At 42.8% G+C, this 26,474-nt stretch overlaps 1 protein-coding gene across 1 annotated transcript in view; it reads left to right on the top strand.

Annotated features, from left to right (window-relative positions):
• Positions 1-20,770, top strand: part of LOC144773375 (uncharacterized) — a 127,206-nt gene extending 106,436 nt beyond the window's left edge. Inside the window, exons 5-6 of the mRNA XM_078658345.1 lie at positions 7,176-7,412; positions 19,590-20,770. Of these exons, the coding sequence (XP_078514471.1) occupies positions 7,176-7,412; positions 19,590-19,711 (359 nt within the window). The 3' untranslated portion in view covers positions 19,712-20,770. The remainder of the gene's footprint in view (positions 1-7,175; positions 7,413-19,589) is intronic.
• Positions 20,771-26,474: the final 5,704 nt, after the last annotated feature.

Here is a 26,474-nt window from a genome sequence, read left to right as displayed (position 1 = left end):
AATATCATTAAAATTCCTGTAAAAAAACAATTATAGTTCTGCTAAAAATAACTTTTCCATCTCTAAAATACCCTGGCTGCTAGATTGATCCAGGTTACTGTAACCTCCCGCGTTATCCATCACAAAAATAAATATAAAGTGCCCTGTGCTAAATCCAATACAAATATATGTATATTAACACGATGACATCCAGGATGCAGCGGGGTTACAAAACCTGTTGGATCTAGCTTTCGACAATGATTCACAACCCACTCCTACTGTGAGTCAAAGTATTGTGACAAGCTGCTCAGCAAACACTCCTTTTCGCCCAAAATCTACTTTTCTACCAATCATGCCCCGTGATTCGGTCGATGTTTTCAGTGACAGAGTGATTGTTGAATTGAAAGCACTCAACAGGAATATTCTTAGTCAGAAGAATCAGTCTAAATTCAATGACAAGCAATACCATAGATTGGTGAGTAAACTTCAAAAGAACAAAGACATTATAATTAAAAATGCTGAAAAGGGAGGGAATACAGTGCTTTGGTCGACTAAGGACTACATCACTGAAGCCCAGAGACACCTTAATGATTCCTCCTGCTATCATTTAACTTCCCAGTTTGCGATGAACAAATGTAATGAGTCTACACGCAAACAAATCCACACATGGAAGCGGAAAGGTTTACTCACTAAAGACGAATGTAATTTTCTGGTAAAAGATCATTCCATCACACCGGTATTGTATTTTCTACCGAAAATTCACAAACAAGTTACACCCACTCCAGGTCGTCCTATTATAGCTGCCATTGGAAGCAACAATGAAAACCTCTCCAAATATATAGACTTTTTTCTGCAGACACACATGCAGAATCTTCCATCTTTTGTTAAGGACACCACGGATTTTCTCATTAAGCTTATGGAAGTGGAATGGAATGCGAATCTACTGTTTTTGGTAATGGATATCGAATCGTTGTACACGTCGATACACCATCAACATGGCATGCAAGCGTGTAAACATTATTTGGACAGAAGAGACATTTGTTTTCGTGAGCATAACATTATGTTGATGGAAATGTTAAATATCTGTTTAACTACTAACTTTTTTAAGTTCCAGGGTCAGATATACCAACAACTTCGCGGTGTGGCGATGGGCTCGTGTTTCTCCCCCAGCTACTCATGCTTGCATGTGGGCTGGTGGGAGGAGCACGAGCTCAAATCCACACATCGCCGATGGTTACCTCACATCAAACACTATTGGCGTTTTATAGATGACGTCTGCATCATCTGGCAGGGATCAGTGAACGAGGCTGAAATGTTTGTTAGAGAGGTCAATGTGAATTCTTTTAATCTCAAATTCACCTCTACCATCACGACTGACTCAGCCGAATTCCTTGATGTCAACATTTTCATCAAGAACAACCAAATTGAAACTTGCCTACACAGAAAGGCCACTGCAGGCAACTCAATTTTGCATGCTCACAGTTCTCACCCTGGCCACACAATTCAGAGCATCCCCTATGGGGAGTTCATTCGTATCTGCAGAATATGCAGTGAAAATGACTCCCTGGAAAAATGTCTTAATGAATCTAGACAACGTTTCATCCATAGGGGTTACTCTGATTCCATTCTTGATAAGGCTCTCCACAAAGCTTATCGTTTTGAGCGTAAAACACTGTTGATGCCCAAGGCTCCAAATGTCTCTACTGCTGATAGCACTGTGCGCCTTATTACCAACTATAGCACCCAGGAGCACAAAATTAGGGGTATCATTACTTCTGAATGGCCTATGATCCTCACGGATGTCATTCTTGGACCTATATTGCCTACTAGTCCTAACATCACATTCAGAAGAGCTCCCAGCATGCGAGATGCTCTTGACAGAGCCATGCCGGAGGATCCGCCTAAAAAGAGTCTGACCACGAAAACTGGGTTCTTCCGGTGCACTTCGTGCCGAGCCTGCACTTTTGCCAAAAATAGTACCTATTATTGCACCGCATTTTGCTCCACACCTGTCCCTATTCGTGAACACCTCACATGTAGATCAGAATATGTTGTGTACAAACTCAGATGCACATGCAACTTGGAGTACATCGGAAGTACTAAACTTCCGGTACACCAACGGATATTGCAACACATCCGTGCTATTGTCAATAGCGACAACAACTATCCTGTCGCGAGACATTTTCGAGCTGTACACGATAAAAAATTAAGGGATCTCGAATATACAGTTTTGTGCTCTGTACCTCAACCCGGGCGGGGAGGTGACAGGATGAAACTTCTTCGGCAGAAAGAATCTCATTTAATTCTTGCCTTAGACACCAAGGCCCCGAATGGTTTAAACTTGACCGAAGATTTGAGCAATTTTTTGTAAACTGGATCATGACAGGTCTTGATATATAAAAATCATTCTTACTTTGATTCATGTTTTCTGATGTGACGTAGACTATCACTGAGTGGTTGGCCGGCTGGTTAACCTTCATTTGTATATACTTGGTTTAGGTGTTTCTTTTTGATATTGAAATGATTATTCTTGTTATATTTGACACCTATCTGCAAAACAATTTCATGCAATGTAATTATGTGGGGTCCTGTCAAGCATTTTCCTCTAAGCTGTAGCTCATTATATATTTATTATATACCTTCTTTTTTACCATTACTCTTTTATTATTCTATTTTATGTTTTCTTGCTTTCTCTCATTTAATTGCTTATTTGATTTTGGTTTATTATTTACTCTACTTATTATTTTTGCTGTGGTCCCATTTACATTCATGTAGTATGTTCGTAATTCTCTGCACAGGACCTTTTTTTCAGCTGCTCATTTCAAGTTCAGCTTGGCAAGGTTATTTTGGCACTATGTCATTACTTTCTTGTTCTTGTTCATTTGAACAGCCTTGCCTCAGAAGGGTCATTATGGCATTTGCCGTCATTATTTGTTGTAAATACATTGTTCCCTTTTGTAAATTACTCCTGTGTATATAGTATTAATACTTGATACATTCTAGTGTGTTTAAACATCATGTAAATATTTGTGACCGTGAGCTTTTCAGTATTCAACTTGATACATTCTCTGTTACTTTGTTTCCTTATTACGTTTCTTTTGTAGTCCATCCTTTGTGCCTATTACTTGGAGAAGGTGTGTAGCATTTGTGGTTTTCATTTTAGTCCTTTGTTTTTGTTTACTATATAAACACTTTTTTTGTTTCTGGCGCGCTGTGTGAACAAGCTCTCTTGTAGAGTGAAACGCGTCATCCTAAATAAACTACGTCTTCCCTGTTCTCCACTGGTGGATTTACTTTCTTTGAGGCTGTGTTAATTGCTGGGTACGAGGTATTTTGAGGTCCCGACCGTTGGTTCCGACATCTATTCGGAACCTGGACTGCTTTCTTCATATATATATATATATATATATATATATATATATATATATATATATATATTACCTACTGGCGGTCGCCAGTAGGTATATATAGTTAGGATTTTTTCTCTATGGGATTTTTGAAAATTCTATGTCTAATAACTTTGGCGTTTGTGGACGGAATTGGCTGAAATTTTCAGGAAAAATGAACATTTTGTTTCTGAGCAGCCCCTATAAATTTGGGGGGGTTTCGTCAAGGGGGGGCCGAGAAAAAGGGGGGTCACAAAACGCGTTTTTCCCATGTTAATTTCCATAGGGCGGTTGGCCTCACTTTTAGCTCGAACGGCTGAATGGATTTGCACGAAACTTGGCAAAATTGTAGGGACTGGTAGCCCGATGTGCCTTTGCTAGGTCTCAATATATGTGCTCCAGTGGATTTTGATAAATTAACGTTCAAAAAAATATATATATCTGTAACAGCGCTCCGGGTAGCGCTCCGGTTCGCGTACTTGACGCGTAACGGAACTTCGCGAAGCGAAGCTGATTGGCTCTCCGGTGTCTGTCAACATTCTAAACAGTCCGGAGCGGCCGCCATCTTGTCTCTCGGTAGGATCGAGAGACAAGAGGAGGCCAAAACAAAGGGGGAAATGACCATAAGGGGGCATAGTAGATCCTCCCTGACCCCCTAGGTTTGATGTGGAGGCTTTAAAAGGGCCCCGCGGGCCAATTTTTTTTTTTAAAAAAACAACGTTTTTTTTGCGTGGGGACGCCCGGTACGCTTTTGTGCAATGGGCGGTGGTAATCTAAATGATATGGGGGGGGGGGCAGCGTTCAAAGCACATCAGCGTGCATAAACACGAAAATGTTTTTATATACCACGTACTTGACTTATCTCTCTGAGATGCATTCCCTTGTGTTTCGGCAATGGTAGTCTGTTCATTACATAGATCGCCCGAGGGTGGTAGTACAGACCGCGCGTAGGAAAGGGTCAAAAGCCAGGGGTATAGGAGTATGTAACAAGCAAGCCATTTAATTGAAAAAAGTAAACGTGACAAACGGTTGCAGAATCAGTGAAGGTTGATTTTTTAATTGAAAGTATAACAGGATCAGTTACAATAAAATCGTCCATACGCACACCATGGGCGAGTATCATGGGTAACATTACTTCGAAGCTTTATTAATACAATAATCAATAATCAATAATGAAAAATCGACATCAATAGGGTTGTCCGTATTCCCAGTCAGTACCCTTCCCCGCCCGCCATGTGCACAAAGACCGCATACATCCCCCATAACGTCAAGGCTAAGTAACTAGAACGTCATAAGGAGTTGCAAGTCGCTCCCATACTGGCGCCATTTTGGTCGAGGCCAGGCAGGTCCAGAGTATAGTTCAATGTCTCCAATAAGTAGCGGCAGGACCAGAATCCCTTTCGGCAGTTCTGGCTTCGTCATTACGAGCACTAGAAAACAAGACATTCTGGGCAATACCACCCTTGACGCAGCCCTTTATGCTACAAGATGGTGTCTTCCATTCAGAAAATATTGTTGGCAGCATTTTGAAAGGAAAGATAAACGGCCGTTCTCCTAGTGAGTCTCACATTGTTACATTTATGAAGAATGTTGAAGAGTAGTATGTTGAAAATCTGAAGCCATCGTTCTACAAACTCTCAACCAGCCTTGGATGGAAAAGTCCTGAAGAATGTACAAACTGAAAACCAGTTTTTGTCTGCATAGCATCAGCAGCAACACTTGAGTCAGCTTTGTGTGAAGCCGCCATCTTGATCCAATCAATACCGTCCCCCTGCACACATTCAGGGACCAGGCCGTATTGCGAGGGCACCGCAGGACGTGACTTCAGGTCAAACGGATTGTGGGACAAGGTCCAGAATGAAGAGTCACCAAAAGGCAATTAAATTCTTAAATGGACATACCCTGAATACCTTTAAGTCTTTCGGACAGGCTTACCGCAGTAACTTGGTTTGTTTCTGTGTTTACTGTTTTTTCTGTATCCTTGATATTCATTATTCTTTCTTCTGTCATGGCAATTTACACGTGAGCACCTCTATGAGCACTTTTTCAGGCACTCTATGGTGCACCCACAGTAATATTTATTAAATATATGCACCAATCATTTTCTTTCCTTTTCCAATAGGACCAATTATTGCTTTTATCGGATTGTACCCAGGTCCTTTGGGCTTTTTGGGTTACCCCATTAGTTTGTAAGGGTTTGATTCCGGTATGTCACTCTAAAAATCAAGAACTACACTGCTAATTAGACAGATAGTAGCACAATAAACACAATTTGCACTATGTGTGATAACAAAGTATGGGAAACCCGGCCTCGGGTCCTTTTCTTCTGCACTGCTTATCAAACGGCAGGTAGGAGATGGATCCGGCCCCTATGCGTAAGCGTGGGGCTCAGGTCGTACCTGGAGGCAGTACAGACTCTCAGACTGACTCCTCTGAATTACCTGTTGTCTATCTGATCAGGGTCTTGCACAGAGTATGGCTTACTAGGAGCAAAGTCAGGCAGGACTTGTAACTAACCACAGTAGACATGTCGGCAGCTCTCCCAGGTGTGGCGCTCTGCGTAGCATATACGTCATGCTCTGGTTTCCGCTTGTGCTTTTTCTCTGTTTGCAGAAATTATGAATTCTAATATACAAATGTTATCTTTTTTAGATGTTTTTTGCATTATTAGTATGTGTTTCTATTCTGTGTCTATGATTATGAACATGGCTCGAAATGAACTTTCTTTGACTTGACTTGAGACATTCACCAGGTCCCAGTAAAGAATACTAGATAGAGGTTCTTGAGAAGAATCCAGTCCACAGCTCCAGGAGATTGTTTACCTGCTGATCTGCTGTTGTCTCAGCAGCAGCTGTAGGATGAAAGCATAGTGTTGGATACTGGGAGGAAATAGTCATTTTTGGATAAGATTTTTCACTTGAACACCTTTACAGGGAGGGGAGGACTCCGCTCTCCTTGGAGTCGAGGTGGCAAGAATCAAAGACAAACTCCTAGGGGATTTTTGGGGCGTGGGATTGGTACTCTAAGATCCTGTCTTTGGAAGAGGGGATGTGAGAGACTCTGCTGGTTTTGGGGATCTTCTTTGCTGCATGGAAATTCTCAGATTAGCCATAGGAGGGGATCACACATGGAAGGCGTGAAGGCGTGACTGAATACTTTTCCCAGTTTGAGCCAAGAGCATGCTTGGTTTTCTTGCTAAAAAGTAATACGCCCACGTTACTCCGTACAGATTGTTCTCAGACCATAGAGCCCCTGATACGTCCAACAAATAGACCAATCAGAGACCTTCAGGACCCAGCCAAGAGTACAATGAGGGGGCGGGAGGAATCAATTATTAGGGGTGGGCGGAATTTGCATAATTGCGTTACGCAAATCTCCGCGCAATGGTAAAAAATCTCAGCGAACACGCAGAATTGCTTGTTCGCAATGCTTTTATACTGTTCGCAATCGCTGTTTGCGTGCTCGGGGGGATATATCTCACGAACACGTATTTTGAGAACGTGAACAAGCAAAACATTTAGCGAAGTCATGGAATACAGAATTTTGAGCAATTTTGCGTTCTCTGTGGAATGCAAAATTACCCAAATTCCGCAAATTCCGCCAGCGGAACGGAATTTACCGCCCAGGCCTATCAATTATAAGAAACACCCTAAACTAAGGGACTTAAAACCCTCCCAGAGCTCATTTGCTCCAGTGCCAAGAAGCACAAAGTCGATAGATTGTCACAAGCGACACCCCTCCCACAGCAGAACACAAAGATTCTTCGGTACAGAAGCATCCATTTCAGACTTCTCTGTCTGTCTTTTTCAGTTGCTGTGTCTGAGCCAGAGGTAAAAGCCACTTGTGATCCTAACGGCAACGTCCGGCTCATCTGCGTCTTGGCCAATGGGACCGCGCCCTCGTATTCCTGGAGTGTGAATTGGACTCAGCAGACCGCCTCAGGTCAAGAACTTACCATAGATGCTTCTGTGATGCTCACCGCCACCTGCACCGCCAGCAACATGATCAGTCAGAGAAAAAGCAAGCCTGTGAATGTCACCTGCACTGGTAAGAGCAAACATTCGATGGGCCAGTGGCCTGTCTTTAGACTCACCTGCATACTGTCTGTGAAAGAGGTTTAAAAAGTAGTAAATCCACACCTTTGAAAGTACTCCACCCAAGGGTTACTAATTAACACTGTTTGGTATTAACAGGCATTGGGAGTAGTAAGCCTTCACTTTTTTTCTTTCTCTCTTTTGTTTTCCATGGTGAATATCTCCACTTTACACCCAATAATTCTGGGGGTGTTTCTGTTTGCAAACAAGGAAGAAGATTTACACCCTCTTTTTACTAGATTAAATCTACAACCCTTTGTAGAGTAGGAAAGGGTCTGAGAGGAGTTTCTGAATACCCACAAAGCATTCACAAAGTCTCAAAGCTCACCAGTCAGAAGTACATATATTTACCTTTCCCAGGTATCTCTCTATGGATACATAATAGGCAAAATTGCATCCATGGTAAGACGAGACCAACTCTTTGTACCGTCTCCTTCCTTGAGCCCACATGTTTCCTCAAGAATGCTCCCAAAAGCTTCAAAAGACTGTCCACTTTCAATTATAAAAAGTATTCTTCATAATACTTCAAGAAGTTTTCTACATTGTAAAGGTTTAATATGAAAGTTTAAAATAATAAGTGAAATAGTTAATAATAGAATGTGTATTATTTTAATATTATTTCAAAGTAAAGGATAGATAGATAGATAGACAGGAAGGCAGAAAGACAGATAGATAGATAGATAGATAGATAGATAGATAGATAGATAGATAGATAGATAGATAGATAGATAGATAGACAGATAGATAGATACTTCATGAGGTCCTTTCTCACTGTCCAGATTGAGATCAGAGCCTTGTCAGCGCCTCTTCCTGGATGGAATCCAGTTTCGAAGACTGAAAGTAGTGAACTGTCGTCAATGAATTGTGACATCTGGGCGAAGCCTGCTCTTTCTAGAAGTTTGCCCAGGAATGGTCCATCTGCTATAGGTCTATAGTTGTCAGGGTCGTGAGCTTCCAGGTTATTTTTTGTAAATAAAGGACATGTCTATGCCTTGGACAAATTTTCTGGGGAATCTCCTGTGGATCAGGAGTTATTGATGAGTGTTCTAACAGGGATGGCTGTTGAAGTTGTTAAAAGAATGTCTTTGAAGGTTTGAGACAGACAAGGGTCAGAGGGCAGCCGGCTGGGTTGTTCGCTTTGACAAGATCCAGTTGATGATATTTCTTTGAAGGAGTGTAGAGGCTGTGTTAGCCTTCCCCTGGAGGGGTTTGTTGGAAATGGGTTGAGGCTGTTGGTTTTTTTGTTGGTAGAGTAAGAATCCAGAATGTGTGCTTTAGTTGAGTAGGGCTGAATGCATCACCATTTGTAATAGCGATAACCTAGTTATGATTTTCTGCAATTTCAATTAGGTAATCGCTATTACAAATGTATGGAACTCCTAGAGTCTCATATAGCGATTCGCAGGGGGTCGCAAATCGACCTACCTCATTAATATTAATGCTTAAATTACAGAGATGGTGGCCTGCTGGGGTCAGCAGACCACCATGTCCGTGATTGCTTTTAAATAATGCACTCTTTTTTTTTAATGCCGCCCATTTACTTGAAAGGTAAACAGGTTGTGTTTAGAAATTTAAAAAAAAAAAAATTCTTTTCAGTTTTTAAGAGTAGGCGGTGGTCTGTGGGACCACTGCCGGCTCTTAAAAAGCATTTTACATTTATTCACAAAGGAGATTGGGGTCTCCTTGGGACCCCTTCCCGTTCGCGAATGGTTTATCATTAACTTCAAGACAGTCGGAAAACATTGGGCCAGATGTACGAGGTTGCATGTTTGCAATTTCCTAATAGTGAAAGTTAGTGATTCGCTGTTGGGAAATCGCAAACTGCAATATACAATAGTGTGATTGACACTGTTGCAGACATCCCTCGTCAACATTCCTGAGGCATGTCGCAATTTGCGACCAATTATGAATGCCTACACTCACGGGGATCGCGTCTGCTGGGGTCAGCAGACCACCATGTCCGTGATTGCTTTTAAATAAAGCACTAGTTTTTTTTAAATGCAGTGCATTTTCTTGAAATGAAAATAGGTTGTGTTTGGAAAAAAAATGAAAAGTTTTCTGTTAATTTTTTAAGAGTAGGCAGTGGTCTGTGGAACGACTGCCGGCTCTTAAAAATAGTTTTTGCTTAGATTCACAAAGGGTGAGGTGTCCCTTAGGGACCCCTTCCTTTATGCAAATGGGTTACCACCTACTTGAAGTAGGTGATAAAATGCAAATGTTTTGCGACCACATTTCGGTCACAAACATTTCTACATACTGATGCGACTCAAAATGGGTTAGCAATTCGCTATTAGGAAGGGCCATGCTCTAAACACGCTCCTTCCTAATAGTGAATCAGTAACCCATTTTGTGATTTGGTAATAGGTTACCAAATCACAAAATAGGGTTTGGTACATTGGGAAAGCCTTTTTTCCAGTCTCACATGGCCCAATTCTGCGAATCGGTCCATTTGTGTCCTTAGAAAAGGTACATACATGTGGTCCGTAGGGTTTTGACAGTTTGTCACAAACATAGGTGGAAGTGAGAATGGTACATTCTGTACATTTTGGCTAATTAAATTCTGTGAATATTTTATACAATTCCCTTGAATCGATTTTTTATAGCGGGTACTGCTGGAATATTATAGTTTTATTGCTTTTTAATTGTTGATTTTTATTTTCTGTTATGTATGTATTTTATCTTGAGATTTGCTTACTTTTTTAGCCAGTTCCGTTGAAGATTAGCAGTTTGTTTTATGACCTTTTTTTAATTCTGTATTCATCCGAGGGGTAGGTTTTCTTGTGTTATGTGAAGATGCTTTAAGTGGAATTGAGAGATCAAAAGCTTCTTGGAGTCATCCATAGAGTGTGAGTACAAAATATATTGTTGGAAGCAAGCACGTTTTCTATTTCCTCAAAATTCAGCTTATTCTAAGTTCGATATGTAGCTGAAGGTAAGATAAGTTTATCCGGAATGAGTTGTTGTGTCTTGTGTTGGAAAGCAATCAGGTAATTTGTCTTTTCATTTTTTAAGAATAGGCATTTGTCCGTGGGACCACTGCCTGCTCTTAAAAATAGTTTTTGCATACATCGCTGATGACATCTCAAATGACATCACTGAGGACATCATCCACGTGACAATCAGATACACCTCATCATACACTAGTATAACCTTTCATAACTCACTGTAAAATACAGAGTACCATATTGGAATCCATTGACACACCAATACAAGTTTCTAAAAAGCCACTCAGTGATTTCTAGATCTACACACACATCTAATCACTTACCTATAGATTCACTCATACATGCTGTCAATGATCAATTGAACACTATCAAATATACTTATACACCTATTTAGACATTACACACCAGCACACATCCTATTCACTTATGCAAACAATGGATCATACTAACATTTACTCAGCTACACACTTATACAAATACCACGTCATGTATTCATATAGATAGAAACTCATACTTAGTGTGTTATAAAATCACTAATGCAAGTATACAGTTATCCATACAGTCACTCATGCAATCACTGACTCTTATGTATATTTATTTATATACAACTGTCACATACACTGCCTTTTATTTTTCTAGTTTATTGTACATGTACCATTGAGAGATATATTTGCTCATCACCACACCCATAAAGATATTCACTCACCCAAACAACTGTTATAGCATGTAGTCTTAACCTCATATACCTATTAAATCAACTATTCACACATCTTTGGGCAGTCACCCCCCCCCCCCCCCACCGAACCACACAAACATTAACTCTCCCATACAAATATTCAGTTAACTAATCAATAACTAATATAGACTTTCACATAGCTAGTAACCAACTGGTGCAGCAGTTTACACAACAACTAACAAAGTGATACAGATATTCACACAGTTTAGTCACTATCCACTATATTTAGCGAGACACTATAAATTAGTCAAGTAAACAGTCAATCACACTGCTACTAAATCCTCCATCCAGATATTTATATATCCATACATTTTCAATGCAAATTGCTATATATATAATACATATTTAAATAACAAACCAAACCACATTCACTGGATGATGTCATCAGTGATGTCATTTGAGATGTCATCAGTGATATCATCAGTGATATAATAGGTGACATCATCAGCAGTGGATTGGAGGCGTGCAAGTTATAGTTAGCAGAACTAACTATAACAGAGGAATTTGAATTGTTTTGTATGAGTGAAATCTCCAGGCAACTATAACACCCCTAAAAACTACGTTTTTTTCAGGGAGCAGTGGGCCCCTAATGTGAACAAGAAATTGGGCCGCCGTGGCCCATCCATAATTGGGCGCAGCAGGTTTGTTACACTGCAAGGTGCTGGTGCCACTGCACTTTCTGCATCAATGAAACCTACACCCATGGAAGAAACACCAGGACAGAAAGGTGAAATCGATCAAACATGCACTAAACTCCATACCCCGCTGCCAGTGCACCTGCGAGTGAAGCAATCCTGGGGAGTACCAAAGAAAACTGCGCCGCCGGTCCATCACTTTCTGTGAAGTTCTGTGGCGCAGGAGCCTGCTGCATAGTTATGAGGCAGCACTAAGCCACTTTTTTGGGCTTAATGTTATGTTATGTTAGTACATTTATTAAGCGCGCAAATACCAGAAGGTGTCTTAGCACTGAAGGATAGAGCAGGTTCCCGTAAGGTATGCGTCTCTATTTCTCAAACAGCCAAGTTTTCAAGGCCTTCCTAAAGGCAAATAGAGTTGGAAGTGTTCTAATGGAGAAAGGGAGTGCATTCCAGAGCTTGGGGGCAGGCGCCCTGAAGCTTCTGCCACCCCAGCTAGATTTGAGAACTCTCGGAATTGTTAGCAAATGAGCTCCTTCAGACGCAAATGCCTTTTTGGAACATACCAATAAAGTAGGTGTCGCAGGAACATGAAGCCGGTGTCCTGTAGTGCTCTTCAGGTAATGCAGAGGGCCTTAAAGATGATGCAGCTTATGCAGATTTGTTCAAACTAATAGGTGCCGAGGGATTCCCAGCAAAAGCCTTGCGGCTGCGTTTTGAATCATTTGCAACTTATTGAGTTGTTTCTCAGGCATGCCAAGATAGAGACCTTTACAGTAATCTAATTTAGCAAGAATAAAAGAAGAAATCACTGTTGTCCTACTATCCGTTGGGATAAAAGGTAGTATTTTTTTAAATTGTTTTTAGCAGAAAAAAGCTTGATGAGGAGACGGCATTAACCTGCGCTTCAAAGTTCCATTTTTTATCAACAATCACACCAAGGTTCTTTGCCGTGTTAGCTGGGATAGGTGCTGGGATAGGTTCTGTCCCAAGTTCGTCAGGCCACCAACTCTGAAACCACTTTGGCAGAAAAATGCAGAAAATGATAACTTCTGTTTTGTCTCAATTCAATCTAAAACAATGAGAGCTCATCCCGGAGCTGACCACTAGCTTGCAGTCCTTGAAGTTTTGCATTGGTGGTACAGTATATATTTTTGATACCGACAGTACAATTTGTGTATCATCGGCATAAGATGTCAGCGCCAGTCCGTAGGATCTTATAAGTTTCGCCAGTTCTGATATATATATATATTAAAGGGTTTGGGTCTCAAGGGTGAACCGCACGGGAGACTTGTAGCTGCCCAGACCTACTGATTGTAATACTGGCTTGTAAATATAGTTCCCTTTAATGCAGTTCCCTGCATTAATGGGGCGTGAAATGGGTGCTGCTGGGGGTGTTCCCAGCAACACCATTGGCTTTTTGACACTGCCCCAGATTTACGAGAAATCATAACTCTGAGGCAGCGGCAAAAACGTATACCTCCCCAGAAAGAGGCATAAGGGAGGCACAACGAGGAGAAATATCTTTGTTTCTCCAAGTTTTACCTTGGTCTATATGTGCTGCATTCTGCAGCACACATTGAAAGAGGAAAAAGCCTCTTGTGATTGTTTTTGTGCAGGAAGGTGTCCCAGGCCTAGCATTCAGTGGACCCAGTCCTTCCGCAGCAAGACCCCACCCTTATGACGATGAGGGTGATGACATGACCCGAATCACTGACAGAATATCGACTACAGAAATATTGACAACAAAAATAAATTAACACAATTAATTTAATTATCAATTAATACATTAATAAAAATTAATGACCAATTATTAATTAATTAACAATCAATTAATTATCAATACCATAAGATAAAAATGTATAATTACTTTATTATAATTAAATTACTTCCCACCCTATTCGCCTAGAAACCCACAACCCACTACAGAACTAAAATGCAAAATGTACTAAAAAAGAATTAATCATTTCTAAAAAATATTATTTAATTTACTATAATTAAATTCCTTCCAACCCTATTCCCCTATAAACCCACATCCCGCTCCGGTACTAAAATGCAAAATGTACTCTAAGAAAAATTACTAGCTTCTAAAAATGTAATACATATATTTAAAAAAAATACAATACTTAACAAAAAATATAGAACACATACATATAAAATACATACTAAAATACATAACACAATATAAAATTCGATATTATTAACAGCAATGTTTTTGCAAACAATATTACTGACTTCGATATTAACAAAAACTATATTTCTTACTTTCAGGTCGATATTCTGGTCACCGATATTCGATATTCTGTCCCTTCGATATTTCCAACTCGATATTTATGCAGTACGAATAAAAAACTCGATATTATGTCTGTGCACTGACATGACCCACTCCCATCCGTTCTCCGAATCTGGAATCCATGCATTTAAGATCAGCTGCGCTCAGAATCTCTCAAACCACCCAATGAAAACCTTTAAACACAAGACCCTGAGAAGTTTCAGAATCCTCGTTTGCAGACCCATACCATTGTGTTCCGAAAGAAATCAAAACCAACCTCCTTTTCCTGACGTACAACACCAACCTCAGGTCCAGCTCCTCACAGAGACTCTGCAAGTCTCCTCAATGACAAACATCCCCTTTGGACATACACTTAAATGTATATCACCCACCGCTGAAATGCTAACCTTTCCATTTCCATCTTTAGCAACGCGTAAATCACACAGCCTTTGTCATGGTGACCATCTCTTTCCTACTCTTAGAGTAGGAACAACAACACCCTTCCCTTAGAGCTCATCTATACCAATCCTCTCACCCCCGTTTCCCAATCCTCTCACCCCTGTTTCCCAATCCTCTAACCCCCGTTCCCCAATCCTCTCAACCCTGTTTCCAATCCTCTCACCCCTGTTTCCAATCCTCTCACCCCTGTTTCCCAATCCTCTAACCCCCGTTCCCCAATCCTCTCAACCCTGTTTCCAATCCTCTCAACCCTGTTTCCAATCCTCTCACCCCTGTTTCCCAATCCTCTCACCCCCGTTTCCCAATCAATTACGACTACTCACCCCTGAGGGTCTCAAGGCTCTGGGGGAGGGGGGTTTCACACTTTGGCTGAAGAATGCATGGATTTCATCACATCCCACTTAATTAACTCCAACAACATCACCTACTTGGGTGACTTCAATTTTCACTTGGCGACCAAGGGCAGCAAACCAATGGGCAACAACATGAGCTACGAAAGCACTCCCACTCGTCCTGTGTCTGATTCAATAGTGGCTTAGAAAAGGTCACTGGGCTCCCCTTTGCTGTGTTAACACAGTAATTACAACAATGTTTTAATCAAATCCATACTCATTTATTAAATTCATTTAATCAAAAGTTTTAAAAGGATTTTTTTGCCTTTTATATGCTGTATAATTATACAATTAATCATTTCAACATTTCAAATTGGTATACATTATATAAATAATTTGCACAGAAAACCCCGTACTCTGATCCACCTTGCATCACAACTACCTCAGATCACGTCACAACCTGACCTGCCATACTCGTATATACACACTTCCAACACATTCTTCCTCCAGCTATAGAGGCATACACTTTTTAATCACGGTTGAAAGCCCATCATTGATTGTCCATGATTATCTTGCTAGCTGGGGATCCATAATGTCGACGCACGTTTCGGTGGGTACGAAAATTTTCATCCACCTTCTTCAGGACCTCTCCTTATTGACTAAATTCTACCGGAGGGTATTGGGGAATCCAAAACAAAGTCACTGTATTCACAATCACAAATTGGGATCTATTGCGGGGTTGGAGAACCCTTTCCACAAAAGATGGAGTTTTTGTTGCCCCTTCAATAGTTTGCTGGTTTGATGTCACCGTAGCTTTTTTTATGTATATACACATTATTATGGTAATAGATCCAGCCTTGTTGTAAGATAGATCAATGGTGCCAGAAGGTTTGGTTTACTTTGCCTCATTGGGATTTAGGCTAAATTTGTGCTGATTCTCAATATTAGTTCGTTGGCATTTCTGCGGTCAGTATCTTCGTACAGGTATCTTGCTGTCCATCTGTGTTTCTGATCCTTCCCGTCCCACTATGCATAAAGGAGTGGGCACCTTCTCCTCCTTTCTCAGCGACATTGATCTCTTGCAACATTGCCAGAAACCTGCACACTGCAAGGGCTCTTTTCTGGATCGGATCATATTCAAAGTTCCCCACCTAACAGCAGATGGTCCCTCGCTGGTAGATTGATCTGAATACCTTCTAATCCCCATCACACTGAGCTTTACCTGCACTAAACCTCTGGTCAACCAAAGAACGAGAAAATATGGTTTAGGGATGTACGATCCATCAATAGAAAGATGCTGGTGATCAAGGCTCACCCTACTCTCACCTCTGTAGTTCCCCAAGTTTATGTCAACACTGCCACTTACAAATCTAATAACTGCATGGAAGCCTTGATAGAGGAATTTACAAATCTCAAGAGTAGGCGCTGAAGAATCATTCCTTCTCCCTCTTGGTTCTGAAATGACATTTACAATAAGGAAAGTACCTCAAATTGCTTGCAAAACAATTGAGACAATAACCCTCTCTGCTAAGTCTGGCCAGGCTGAGAACTGCAAGAAAAAGCAACAACCACCACATTTCAGAACCAAACCAGCATATCAAATCCCATCATGACTTAGCAGAGAACATACACAAGAATCTGTTTGAAGTAATCAAGGAGGAGTTGGCCTAACGGCTAGTGCGGTCGACCTCAAATCTGGGGAACCGGGTTTGAGTCTATGCAAGGACGCACAACATCTTGTGATTCTGGGCAAATCACTTAATCTCCCCGTGCCTAACAAAAATGAATGAGTGTCCTCATGTAACGCAACTGGTGCTCATGTAAAGTTTGTGCTATATAAAACTCCATTAAAAAAACAACAAAAAAAAAAGCACACAGACAACCCTTCATCTCCAACAACGCCCATGTCATCTGAGGCCATTTGCAAAGACTTTGCAGAGTTTTTCAACAAAAAGTAACCTCTGGCAATATAGCCAAGAGTAAATTAACTAGCAAAGTGGAGTGCTTCTGGTCATCCCAGTTTATGAGTCATAACTTCTGTAGAACATAACCAAACCATCAAACCCACTTTCTGATGTTATCTCTGGTTCTATGAGGAAAGATCTCACCAAACAGCATTTGCCCTTTCTGTCCACCCTGGTCAACGCTACCCTCTAACAAGGTACTTTCCCTACTGTTAACAAGTTGATCAAATCTCCCCTCTTTAAAAATAAATGATGACTTGACCTCAATGACCTTAACAACATCTGTCCATCCTCTACCCTTCCCTTCTTAGCTAAAGTGATAAAAGGCTGAGTAGTCTCCCAACTGTCTTCTCACATCCAAACACATATCCTCCTAGACACTTCCTGGTCAGGTTCCAGGCAGGGTTCCAGCATCGAGACTACAGTTCCGCAGATTGCTGATGACTCTGCATCCTTAACAGTGGGAAGTCGTGCCTCCTTTTCCTCCTCGATCTCTCGCTGCCTTTGATACGGTCAACCATCGCGCTTTGGTCAGCATCCAGTGGAATCAAATGGGCATCCAAGCAGTAGTTTTGGACTGGTTTACTTCCTATTTGATGAACCGATCATAAGTAGTGAAAATTGGGAGCTCCATCTCTAATGGAGTCAGCCTTCAACGAGGGGTTCCTCAAGGCTCGATCCTTTCACCAAACCTATTTAACCTCTCTTTGGAGCCCCCCGTGAGACCCTCAGGAAGTCTTGGACCCTCATTCACCTACACGTTGAAGATACCTTGATCTACCTGAAGGTCTCATCCCCACAGGACATTACCCTCCTATCCAACACCTTGGCAAGAATTCAAACATGGATTTCAAGTCACACCTTAAACTGAACCCTCAGAAGACAGAATTCTTTCTTATCACTTAAGAAGTGCAAGCTAATTGTACAAGAATGGAACAAATCCCCCCCTGCCTTGGAGGCCCAGCCCTCCACAGTTCAAAATACTAATTTGCATGGCTTCATCCTCCACAAACGACTCAACCTCCAGAGTCCAATCACACCACGTCCAAGAGCACCCGGGTCCAACTGCGGCTGCTGACGGAGGATCAGGCATCTCATTCCAGAACAAGAATTAAAATCAGGGGTCAACACATTGGTTCTAGTTGAATCCGTTATTCGGGCGTTGGTTCTCCCCAGACTGGACTATGGGAACGCTCTCCTCTCCGACATCCTCAAAGCACGCTTAGCGCCTCTCACAGCAGCTCTACACGCTGCATCTCACTTTGTTACTGGACACAAGAAATATGACATCACACCCATCCTAGTTCAAAATAATGGGGTAACCCTGTGTCCCTCAGAACCTGGGTAATACAGACGTTTCAAGAAAAAGCGGTTCTGTCGGGTAGATCTATTATTCCTTCAAAGTACAATATATGAGATAATATTATTCCTTCAAAATACAATATATGAAATACTGAGAAATTATGATACTCTCGACACACACAAGGAGAGAAAACAAAACTAATACTCTTTAAATCTGGGCTCAATCTTTATCAGAATTACTTCATTCCATTATGAGCTGTTTGTATCAAAATGAAAACAAGTCATATACAAAATACTGTTTAGTGACATTTGTGCATAGTGAAAAAGTGACACAGTGCGCAATATATACAATATTAACAAGATATTAAATCTAAAATTGTTTCTGTAGGGGAGGCCAGAGTTCTATTTGAAACCACAGTTTCGTCCTTGATGTGGAAACCGGGTCATACTGGACATAGAGATTACGTCGACGTTTCGACCCTTCTGTGCCCCTGTTGGTGGTCACGGCGGGTCTTTATCAAGACGGAGAAGAGAAGATTATAGATGCACTGTCCTATCAGGCATGGGGATTCTCTGCCTGGATTACAATGGCAGAAAGGATCAATATGATTTAGTCTAATGACGCGTTCAACCTTGAAATGAAGCCACGGAACAGAGTCTCGGCAAGCAGTTCCAAACGTGATCACACCCATCCTGCCATCCCTCAGGTGGCTTCCTTTTGAGACTGGACCTCAACTTAAAATTGCCCACACAACCCACAAGGCCCTGCATTCCTCTTCTCCATCTACCGAACTGGAAAATTTAAAAATTTGAGTACGATGCTGTATTAAAAAAACACAAAACTCCTTCTTTGGGAGCCTCTCACTTTAAATGAGAACAATACATGAACCTATCATTCACAGGAAGGCTACAAGAATCTGGAACTCCCTTTCTCTTAGCCTCCATCTGATCCCAAAGTCATGCTATCCTAACAAATGAACCCAAAACTCTTCTCTTTGACTTGAGATAAATCTATGATCTCCCACAAACTCTTAAATGTCTTTTTTTCATTTTTCCTGTGCTGTATCACAGATACATTCTCGTGTTTATTGTTGGTAACTTCACTCTTGGAAAGCACTCTGCTGCCCGTGGGCCATGTACGCATTATATAAAATTCAATAATATGAAACATACACACACATGCGTGCATGCATGTGCGTGCTTACACACATGCCCGCACGTGCACACATGCACATGTCCCCCCATCCTCACACTCCAATTAGAGCGCTGCTTTTAGGGACAACCCTTATCAGGCTTTTCATTCCAAACAGTGCCAAGGTGTCATTGAAACCAGTGACCATTACACTATATAAATACTTTGACTTGAGAGTTCACTATATATTTAACCTGAGCGGTCAGTGTTGACAGGTCCAGGGTGAGGGGTGTACATCAGGCCTGGGAGGGGGCCACCAGCTCTCAGATTAACCAGAGTTCTTTTCCCTCTAGGAGGAGGCGCCTGTGAATGCCGAAGCCGCTGCATCCTGTGGTCGTCTCTTGTCGGGGCGGGACTCCTGATTCTGATTGCACTGCCTCTGGTGATTGACTGCCTCTACCCTGTGCCGCGCTAGACCCGCCTGTGAGTATAGCGCTTCCTGTACGTTCAGGCTGGGTCGCGCTTTCGCATGCAGAGGACTTTGGGGTGCCATGTGGCGCAACACAAATTGTACATAACATAGATAAAACTTCTACCGGCTGTGGCACATGCTTTCAGAGGGTGTTTCCCAAATTCTCCTGGTGTACCCAAAGATCAGCCCACTGTGTTTAAGTAAAATATATTCACAGTTTCTTCTTCTCTTTGGTAGTATTATTTTATTTTAGAAGCACTTTGATTTGTGAATTCTGTAGATACATAGACAAGAGCTGTGGCTATCCAAGGCAATGACATCAGGTTCAGGTGAATGTGAGTCTGTCCTTTTTAGGTCACAGTCCACCAGACAGCACAGCTGCCTGGGTTGCTAAAGACATTTTGGGGGCATTCAGAAAGCATACCTAGGAATGCATTTCACCCAGTGCTTATCATTGCCTTTGTTGTTTGTAACTCACATTTCCTTGCTTTCTATTTGCTGGCTTTATTTGCTTTAGGCTCTCCAGCTTGAGTTTGTCCCTTCCATTGCCCAAATCGTGTTTACTGTATTCTTCCACTAACTCACCTTCTGTAAACAGGCCTTTAAAGCTTGTTCTTATCTTGTCACATTTGATGTGTGTTCAAAGACAGAGGTCAAATGTCAGGCTCTCTCTTCCAGGGAGCTTGGTCTTTACTGCAAGTGCCGGTGTTGACAATCAAATGTAGTACGAGCACCGGAAGCCACCAGCTCAAATTAAACACTGTACCTGAAAGCCAAGGTTTACATAAAGTAATTACATTTCAAACACCCACTGGCCACTCTAATGGCTTGACAAACACAAGAACATAGTTGGAAGTTTGCTGCTACTGGGGTCCCTGTACGTTTGGATGTAGAGTACAAGTTTCTGAAATTCTTGAAATATTTAAGGAATTGGCAAGTAAATGTATGGCTGTTGTAGATTCCTGCATGCTCACGTATGTATGGATATTTGCAGGTGTGATTACAATTGGTATCCCACTCTTTAGCTGTATTTTCAATGCAAATGTATTTTAGCACATATTACTTATTTGTTTCTCCACTGCGAAACCTTTTATCCCTTGTGTAGAAACCTCTCTCCTTTTTTGTACATCCGTATTACTTTTCTTGCCAGAAGCAAACATGGAAGTGTGCCTGCAGATCGTTGATAAATACCCACAAATGTATAAGTAAATGTGTCTTTTTTGGTACAACCACCCAGCAATGCCCCTGCAGTCCACCCTTAGGCACTTTTAACATAGTCACATATCCTGATTCCTTTTCCTTTCTAAAAATAGAACAAAACCTCCTGGTAGAACTGTGGGGAAAGCATTGTTGGCAGCTGCTGCTTGTGGGGATACTTGCACAAAATATTGCAAGAAATGGGTAAAAGTTTGTTCTCCTTTATGTGGTAAAACAGCTTAGCTTAGTTTATTGTTTTTTTTTCAGATGATGAATGTTCACGTTGCTCTAAGGACGGACGAGTCTCCTGTTGAAAGCCTGGACCCTGACATGTCCATCGGGTGACAAGCCACCAGTGGTGAACATTCCTTGGTTTGAGGTTCCTGCCACGCGCTGGTGCAAGAGAAAGAGCGCGAGGCACCGAGTGATAATGAACAGTCCAAGCTCTTTCCCTCAGAAATGCGCATGCTCACGAGAGCAGACGGGGCTTACACATGTGTTTTATGCATGTATGTATGAGTGAATGTATGTCTTTTATTTGTATTTTTATTTGGGGCTTATGAAGCTCAACCTTACCCTCGAAGGCTTCCTGGCGCTACAGATGCTGAGCACTGTCAGACGGATTTTAATGCAGATAAAGCCAGGATTTGGAGGCCTTTGTGAGCTGGCTCAGCAGGGCCTGCTCTTTCCACTGACTCGGTGGCCTGGTGGTCCAGAGGGAGGTCCCTGTAATGGAGGAGACCCAACCACCCGGGCAAAGGCCCAACCACCCAGGGCAAAGACCTAACCACCCGAAGCGAAGACCCAACCACCCGGGGCAAAGGCTCAACCACCCGGGGCGAAGACCCAACCACCCGGGGCGAAGACCCAACCACCCGGGGCAAAGGCTCAACCACCCGGGACGAAGACCCAACCACCCCTGCAAAGACATCTCCACAGAGGGCTGTGGTTGAGCGATTGATCCCTCTGGGCATCAGGAGAATCATGTCAAACATTTAGACACGCCTGAAGAAGGCAAAGCGACTTGATCTAAACTCAACGGTTTACCTGGAATTGATGTAAGGATGCTAGCACAGGAGTAATGTTAACCCATGTGGAAGCAGGAGTAAGGATGTAAGTACAGGAGTAATGTGGACCCATCTGGGCAAGGGTTTAAGGATGCTTATGCAGCAGTAATGTGGTCCCATCTTGAAGAGAGTGTAAGGATAGTAGCTCAGCAGTAATGTGGTCCCATCTAAGAGAGTGTAAGGATAGTAGCTCAGCAGTAATGTGGTCCCATCTAAGAGAGTGTAAGGATAGTAGCTCAGCAGTAATGTGGTCCCATCTTGAAGAGGGTGTAAGGATAGTAGCTCAGCAGTAATGTGGTCCCATCTGGAAGAGGGTGTAAGGATAGTAGCTCAGCAGTAATGTGGTCCCATCTGGAAGAGTGTAAGGATAGTAGCTCAGCAGTAATGTGGTCCCATCTTGAAGAGGGTGTAAGGATAGTAGCTCAGCAGTAATGTGGTCCCATCTGGAAGAGGGTGTAAGGATAGTAGCTCAGCAGTAATGTGGTCCCATCTTGAAGAGGGTGTAAGGATAGTAGCTCAGCAGTAATGTGGTCCCATCTTGAAGAGGGTGTAAGGATAGTAGCTCAGCAGTAATGTGGTCCCATCTTGAAGAGGGTGTAAGGATAGTAGCTCAGCAGTAATGTGGTCCCATCTGGAAGAGGGTGTAAGGATAGTAGCTCAGCAGTAATGTGGTCCCATCTGGAAGAGTGTAAGGATAGTAGCTCAGCAGTAATGTGGTCCCATCTTGAAGAGGGTGTAAGGATAGTAGCTCAGCAGTAATGTGGTCCCATCTGGAAGAGGGTGTAAGGATAGTAGCTCAGCAGTAATGTGGTCCCATCTTGAAGAGGGTGTAAGGATAGTAGCTCAGCAGTAATGTGGTCCCATCTTGAAGAGGGTGTAAGGATAGTAGCTCAGCAGTAATGTGGTCCCATCCGTAAGAGGGTGTAAGGATAGTAGCTCAGCAGTAATGTGGTCCCATCTTGAAGAGAGTGTGAGGATAGTAGCTCAGCAGTAATGTGGTCCCATCCGTAAGAGGGTGTAATGATAGTAGCTCAATAGTAATGTGTTCCCATGTGGAAGAGGGTGTAAGGATAGTAGCTCAGCAGTAATCTGCTCCCATCTGGAAGAGAGTGTAAGGATAGTAGCTCAGCAGTAATGACCATCTGGAAGAGTGTGTAAGGATAGTAGCTCAGCAGTAATGTGGTCCCATCCGTAAGAGGGTGTAAGGATAGTAGCTCAGCAGTAATGTGGTCCCATCTGGGAGAGGGTGTAAGGATAGTAGCTCAGCAGTAATGTGGTCCCATCCGTAAGAGGGTGTAAGGATAATAGCTCAGCCGTAATGAGGTCCCATCTGGAAGAGGATGTAAGGATAGTAGCTCAGCAGTAATGTGGTTCCATCTGGAAGAGGGTGTAAGGATATTTATGCAGCAGCAATGTGGTCCCATCAGGAAGAGGGTGTAAGGATAGTTGAGCAGGAGTAATGTGGTCCGTTCTGGTTAGAGGGTGTAAGCATAGTAGCTCAGTAGTAATGTGGTCCCATCTGGAAGAGGGTTTAAGGATAGTAGCTCAGCAGTAATGTGGTCCTACCTGGAAGAGGGTGTAAGGATAGTAGCTCAGCAGCAATGTGGTCCTATCTGGAAGAGGGTGTAAGGATAATAGCTCAGCCATATTGTGGTCCTATCTGGAAGAAGGTGTAAGGATACTTATGCAGCAGCAATGTGGTCCCATCTGGAAGAGGGTGTAAGGATAGTAGCTCAGCAGTAATGTGGTCCTATCTGGAAGAAGGTGTAAGGATACTTATGCAGCAGCAATGTGGTCCCATCTGGAAGAGGGTGTAAGGATAGTAGCTCAGCAGTAATGTGGTCCCATCTGGAAGAGGGTGTAAGGATAGTAGCTCAGAAGTAATGTGGTCCTATCTGGAAGAGGGTGGAAGGATACTTATGCTGCAGCAATGTGGTCCCATCTGGAAGAGGGTGTAAGGATAGTTGAGCAAGAGTAATGTGGTCCGTTCTGGTTAGAGGGTGTAAGGATAGTAGCTCAGTAGTAATGTGGTCCCATCTGTAAGAGGGTTTAAGGATAGTAGCTCAGCAGTAATGTGGTCCCATCCGCAAGAGGGTGCAAGGATAGTAGCTCAGCAGTAATGTGGTCCCATCTGGAAGAGGGTGTAAGGATAGTAGCTCAGTAGTAATGTGGTCCCATCCGCAAGAGGGTGCAAGGATAGTAGCTCAGCAGTAATGTAGTCCCATCTGGAAGAGGGTGTAAGGATAGTAGCTCAGGAATAATGTGGTCCCATCTAGAAGAGGGTTTAAGGATAGTAGCTCAGCAGTAATGTGGTCCCATCTGGGAGAGGGTGTAAGGACAGTAGCTCAACCGTAATGTGGTCCCATCTGGGAGAGGGTGTAAGGATAGTAGCTCAGCAGTAATGTGGTCCCATCCGCAAGAGGGTGCAAGGATAGTAGCTCAGCAGTAATGTGGTCCCATCTGGAAGAGGGTGCAAGGATAGTAGCTAAGCAGTAATGTGGTCCCATCTGGAAGAGGGTTTAAGGATAGTAGCTCAGCAGTAATGTGGTCCCATCCGCAAGAGGGTGCAAGGATAGTAGCTCAGCAGTAATGTGGTCTCATTTGGAAGACAGTGTAAGGATAGTAGCTCAGCAGTAATGTGGTCCTATCCGCAAGAGGGTGCAAGGATAGTAGCTCAGCAGTAATGTGGTCCCATCCGGAAGAGGGTATAAGGATAGTAGCTCAGCAGTAATGTGGTCCCATGTGGAAGAGGGTGTAAGGATAGTGGCACAGCAGTAATCTGCTCCCATCTGGAAGAGAGTGTGAGGATAGTAGCTCAGCAGTAATGTGGTCCCATCTGGAAGACAGTGTAATGATAGTAGCTCAGCAGTAATGTGGTCCCATCTGGAAGAGGGTGTAAGGATAGTAGAGCAGGAGTAATGTGGCCCCATCTGGAAGAGGGTGTAAGGATAGTAGCTCAGCAGTAATATGAACTCATCTGGAAGAGGGTGTAAGGATAATAGCTCGGCAGTAATGTAGTCCCATCTGTAAGACAGTGTAAGGATAGTAGCTCAACCGTAATGTGGTCCCATCTGTAGGAGAGCATAAGGATAGTACAGCAGCAGTAATGTGATCCCATCTGGAAGAGGGTGTAAGGATAGTAGCTCAGCAGTAATGTGGTCCCATCTGTAAGAGGGTGAAAGGATAGTATCTCAGCAGTAATGTGATCCCTCCTGGAAGAGGGTGTAAGATAGTAGCTCAGCAGTAATGTAGTCCCACCTGTAAGAGGGTGTAAGGATAGTAGCTTAGCAGTAATGTGGTCCCATCTGGAAGAGAGTGTAAGGATAGTAGCTCAGCAGTAATGTGGTCCCATCCGCAAGAGGGTGCAAGGATAATCGCTCAGCAGTAATGTGGTCCTATCTGGAAGAGGGTGTAAGGATAGTAGAGCAGGAGTAATGTGGTCCCATTTGGAAGAAGGTGTAATGATGGTAGCTCAGCAGTAATGTAGTCCTATCTGGAAGAGGGTGTAAGGATAGTAGAGCAGGAGTAATGTGGTCCTATCTGGAAGAAGGTGTAAGGATAGTAGAGCAGGAGTAATGTGGTCCCATCTGGAAGAGGGTGTAAGGATAGTAGCTCAGCAGTAATATGAACCCATCTGGAAGAGGGTGCAAGGATAATAGCTCAGCAGTAATGTAGTCCCATCTGTAAGAGAGTGTAAGGATAGTAGCTAAGCAGTAATGTGGTCCCATCTGGAAGAGGGTGTAAGGATAGTAGCTTAGTAGTAATGTAGTCCCATCTGGAAGAGGGTGTAAGGATAGTAGCTAAGCAGTAATGTGGTCCCATCTGGAAGAGGGTGTAAGGACAGTAGCTCAACCGTAATGTGGTCCCATCTGGAAGAGAGTGTAAGGATAGTAGCTCAGCAGTAATGTGGTCCCATCTGGGAGAGGGTGTAAGGATAGTAGCTCAGCAGTAATGTGGTCCCATCTGGAAGAGGGTGTAAGGACAGTAGCTCAAATGTAATGTGGTCCCATCTGGGAGAGGGGGTAACGATAGTAGCTCAGCAGTAATGTGGTCCCATCTGGAAGAAGGTGTAAGGATAGTAGCTCAGCAGTAATGTGGTCCCATCTGGGAGAGGGTGTAAGGATAGTAGCTCAGCAGTAATGTGGTCCCATCTGGAAGAGGGTGTAAGGATAGTAGCTCAACCGTAATGTGGTCCCATCTGGGAGAGGGGGTAAGGATAGTAGCTCAGCAGTAATATGAACTCATCTGGAAGAGAGTGTAAGGATAGTAGCTCAGCAGTAATGTGGTCCCATCTGGAAGAGGGTGTAAGGACAGTAGCTCAACCGTAATGTGGTCCCATCTGGGAGAAGGGGTAAGGATAGTAGCTCAGCAGTAATGTGGTCCCATCTGGAGGAAGGTGTAAGGATAGTAGCTCAGCAGTAATGTGGTCCCATCTGGGAGAGGGTGTAAGGGTAGTAGCTCAGCAGTAATGTGGTCCCATCTGGAAGAGGGTGTAAGGATAG

This window comes from Lissotriton helveticus, chromosome 8 (genome assembly GCF_964261635.1).
Source record: "Lissotriton helveticus chromosome 8, aLisHel1.1, whole genome shotgun sequence".
NCBI classification, from domain to species: Eukaryota; Metazoa; Chordata; class Amphibia; order Caudata; family Salamandridae; genus Lissotriton; species Lissotriton helveticus.
The sequence above is the reverse complement of the archived record's forward strand: the minus strand, read 5'-3'. Positions and strand labels throughout refer to the sequence as shown.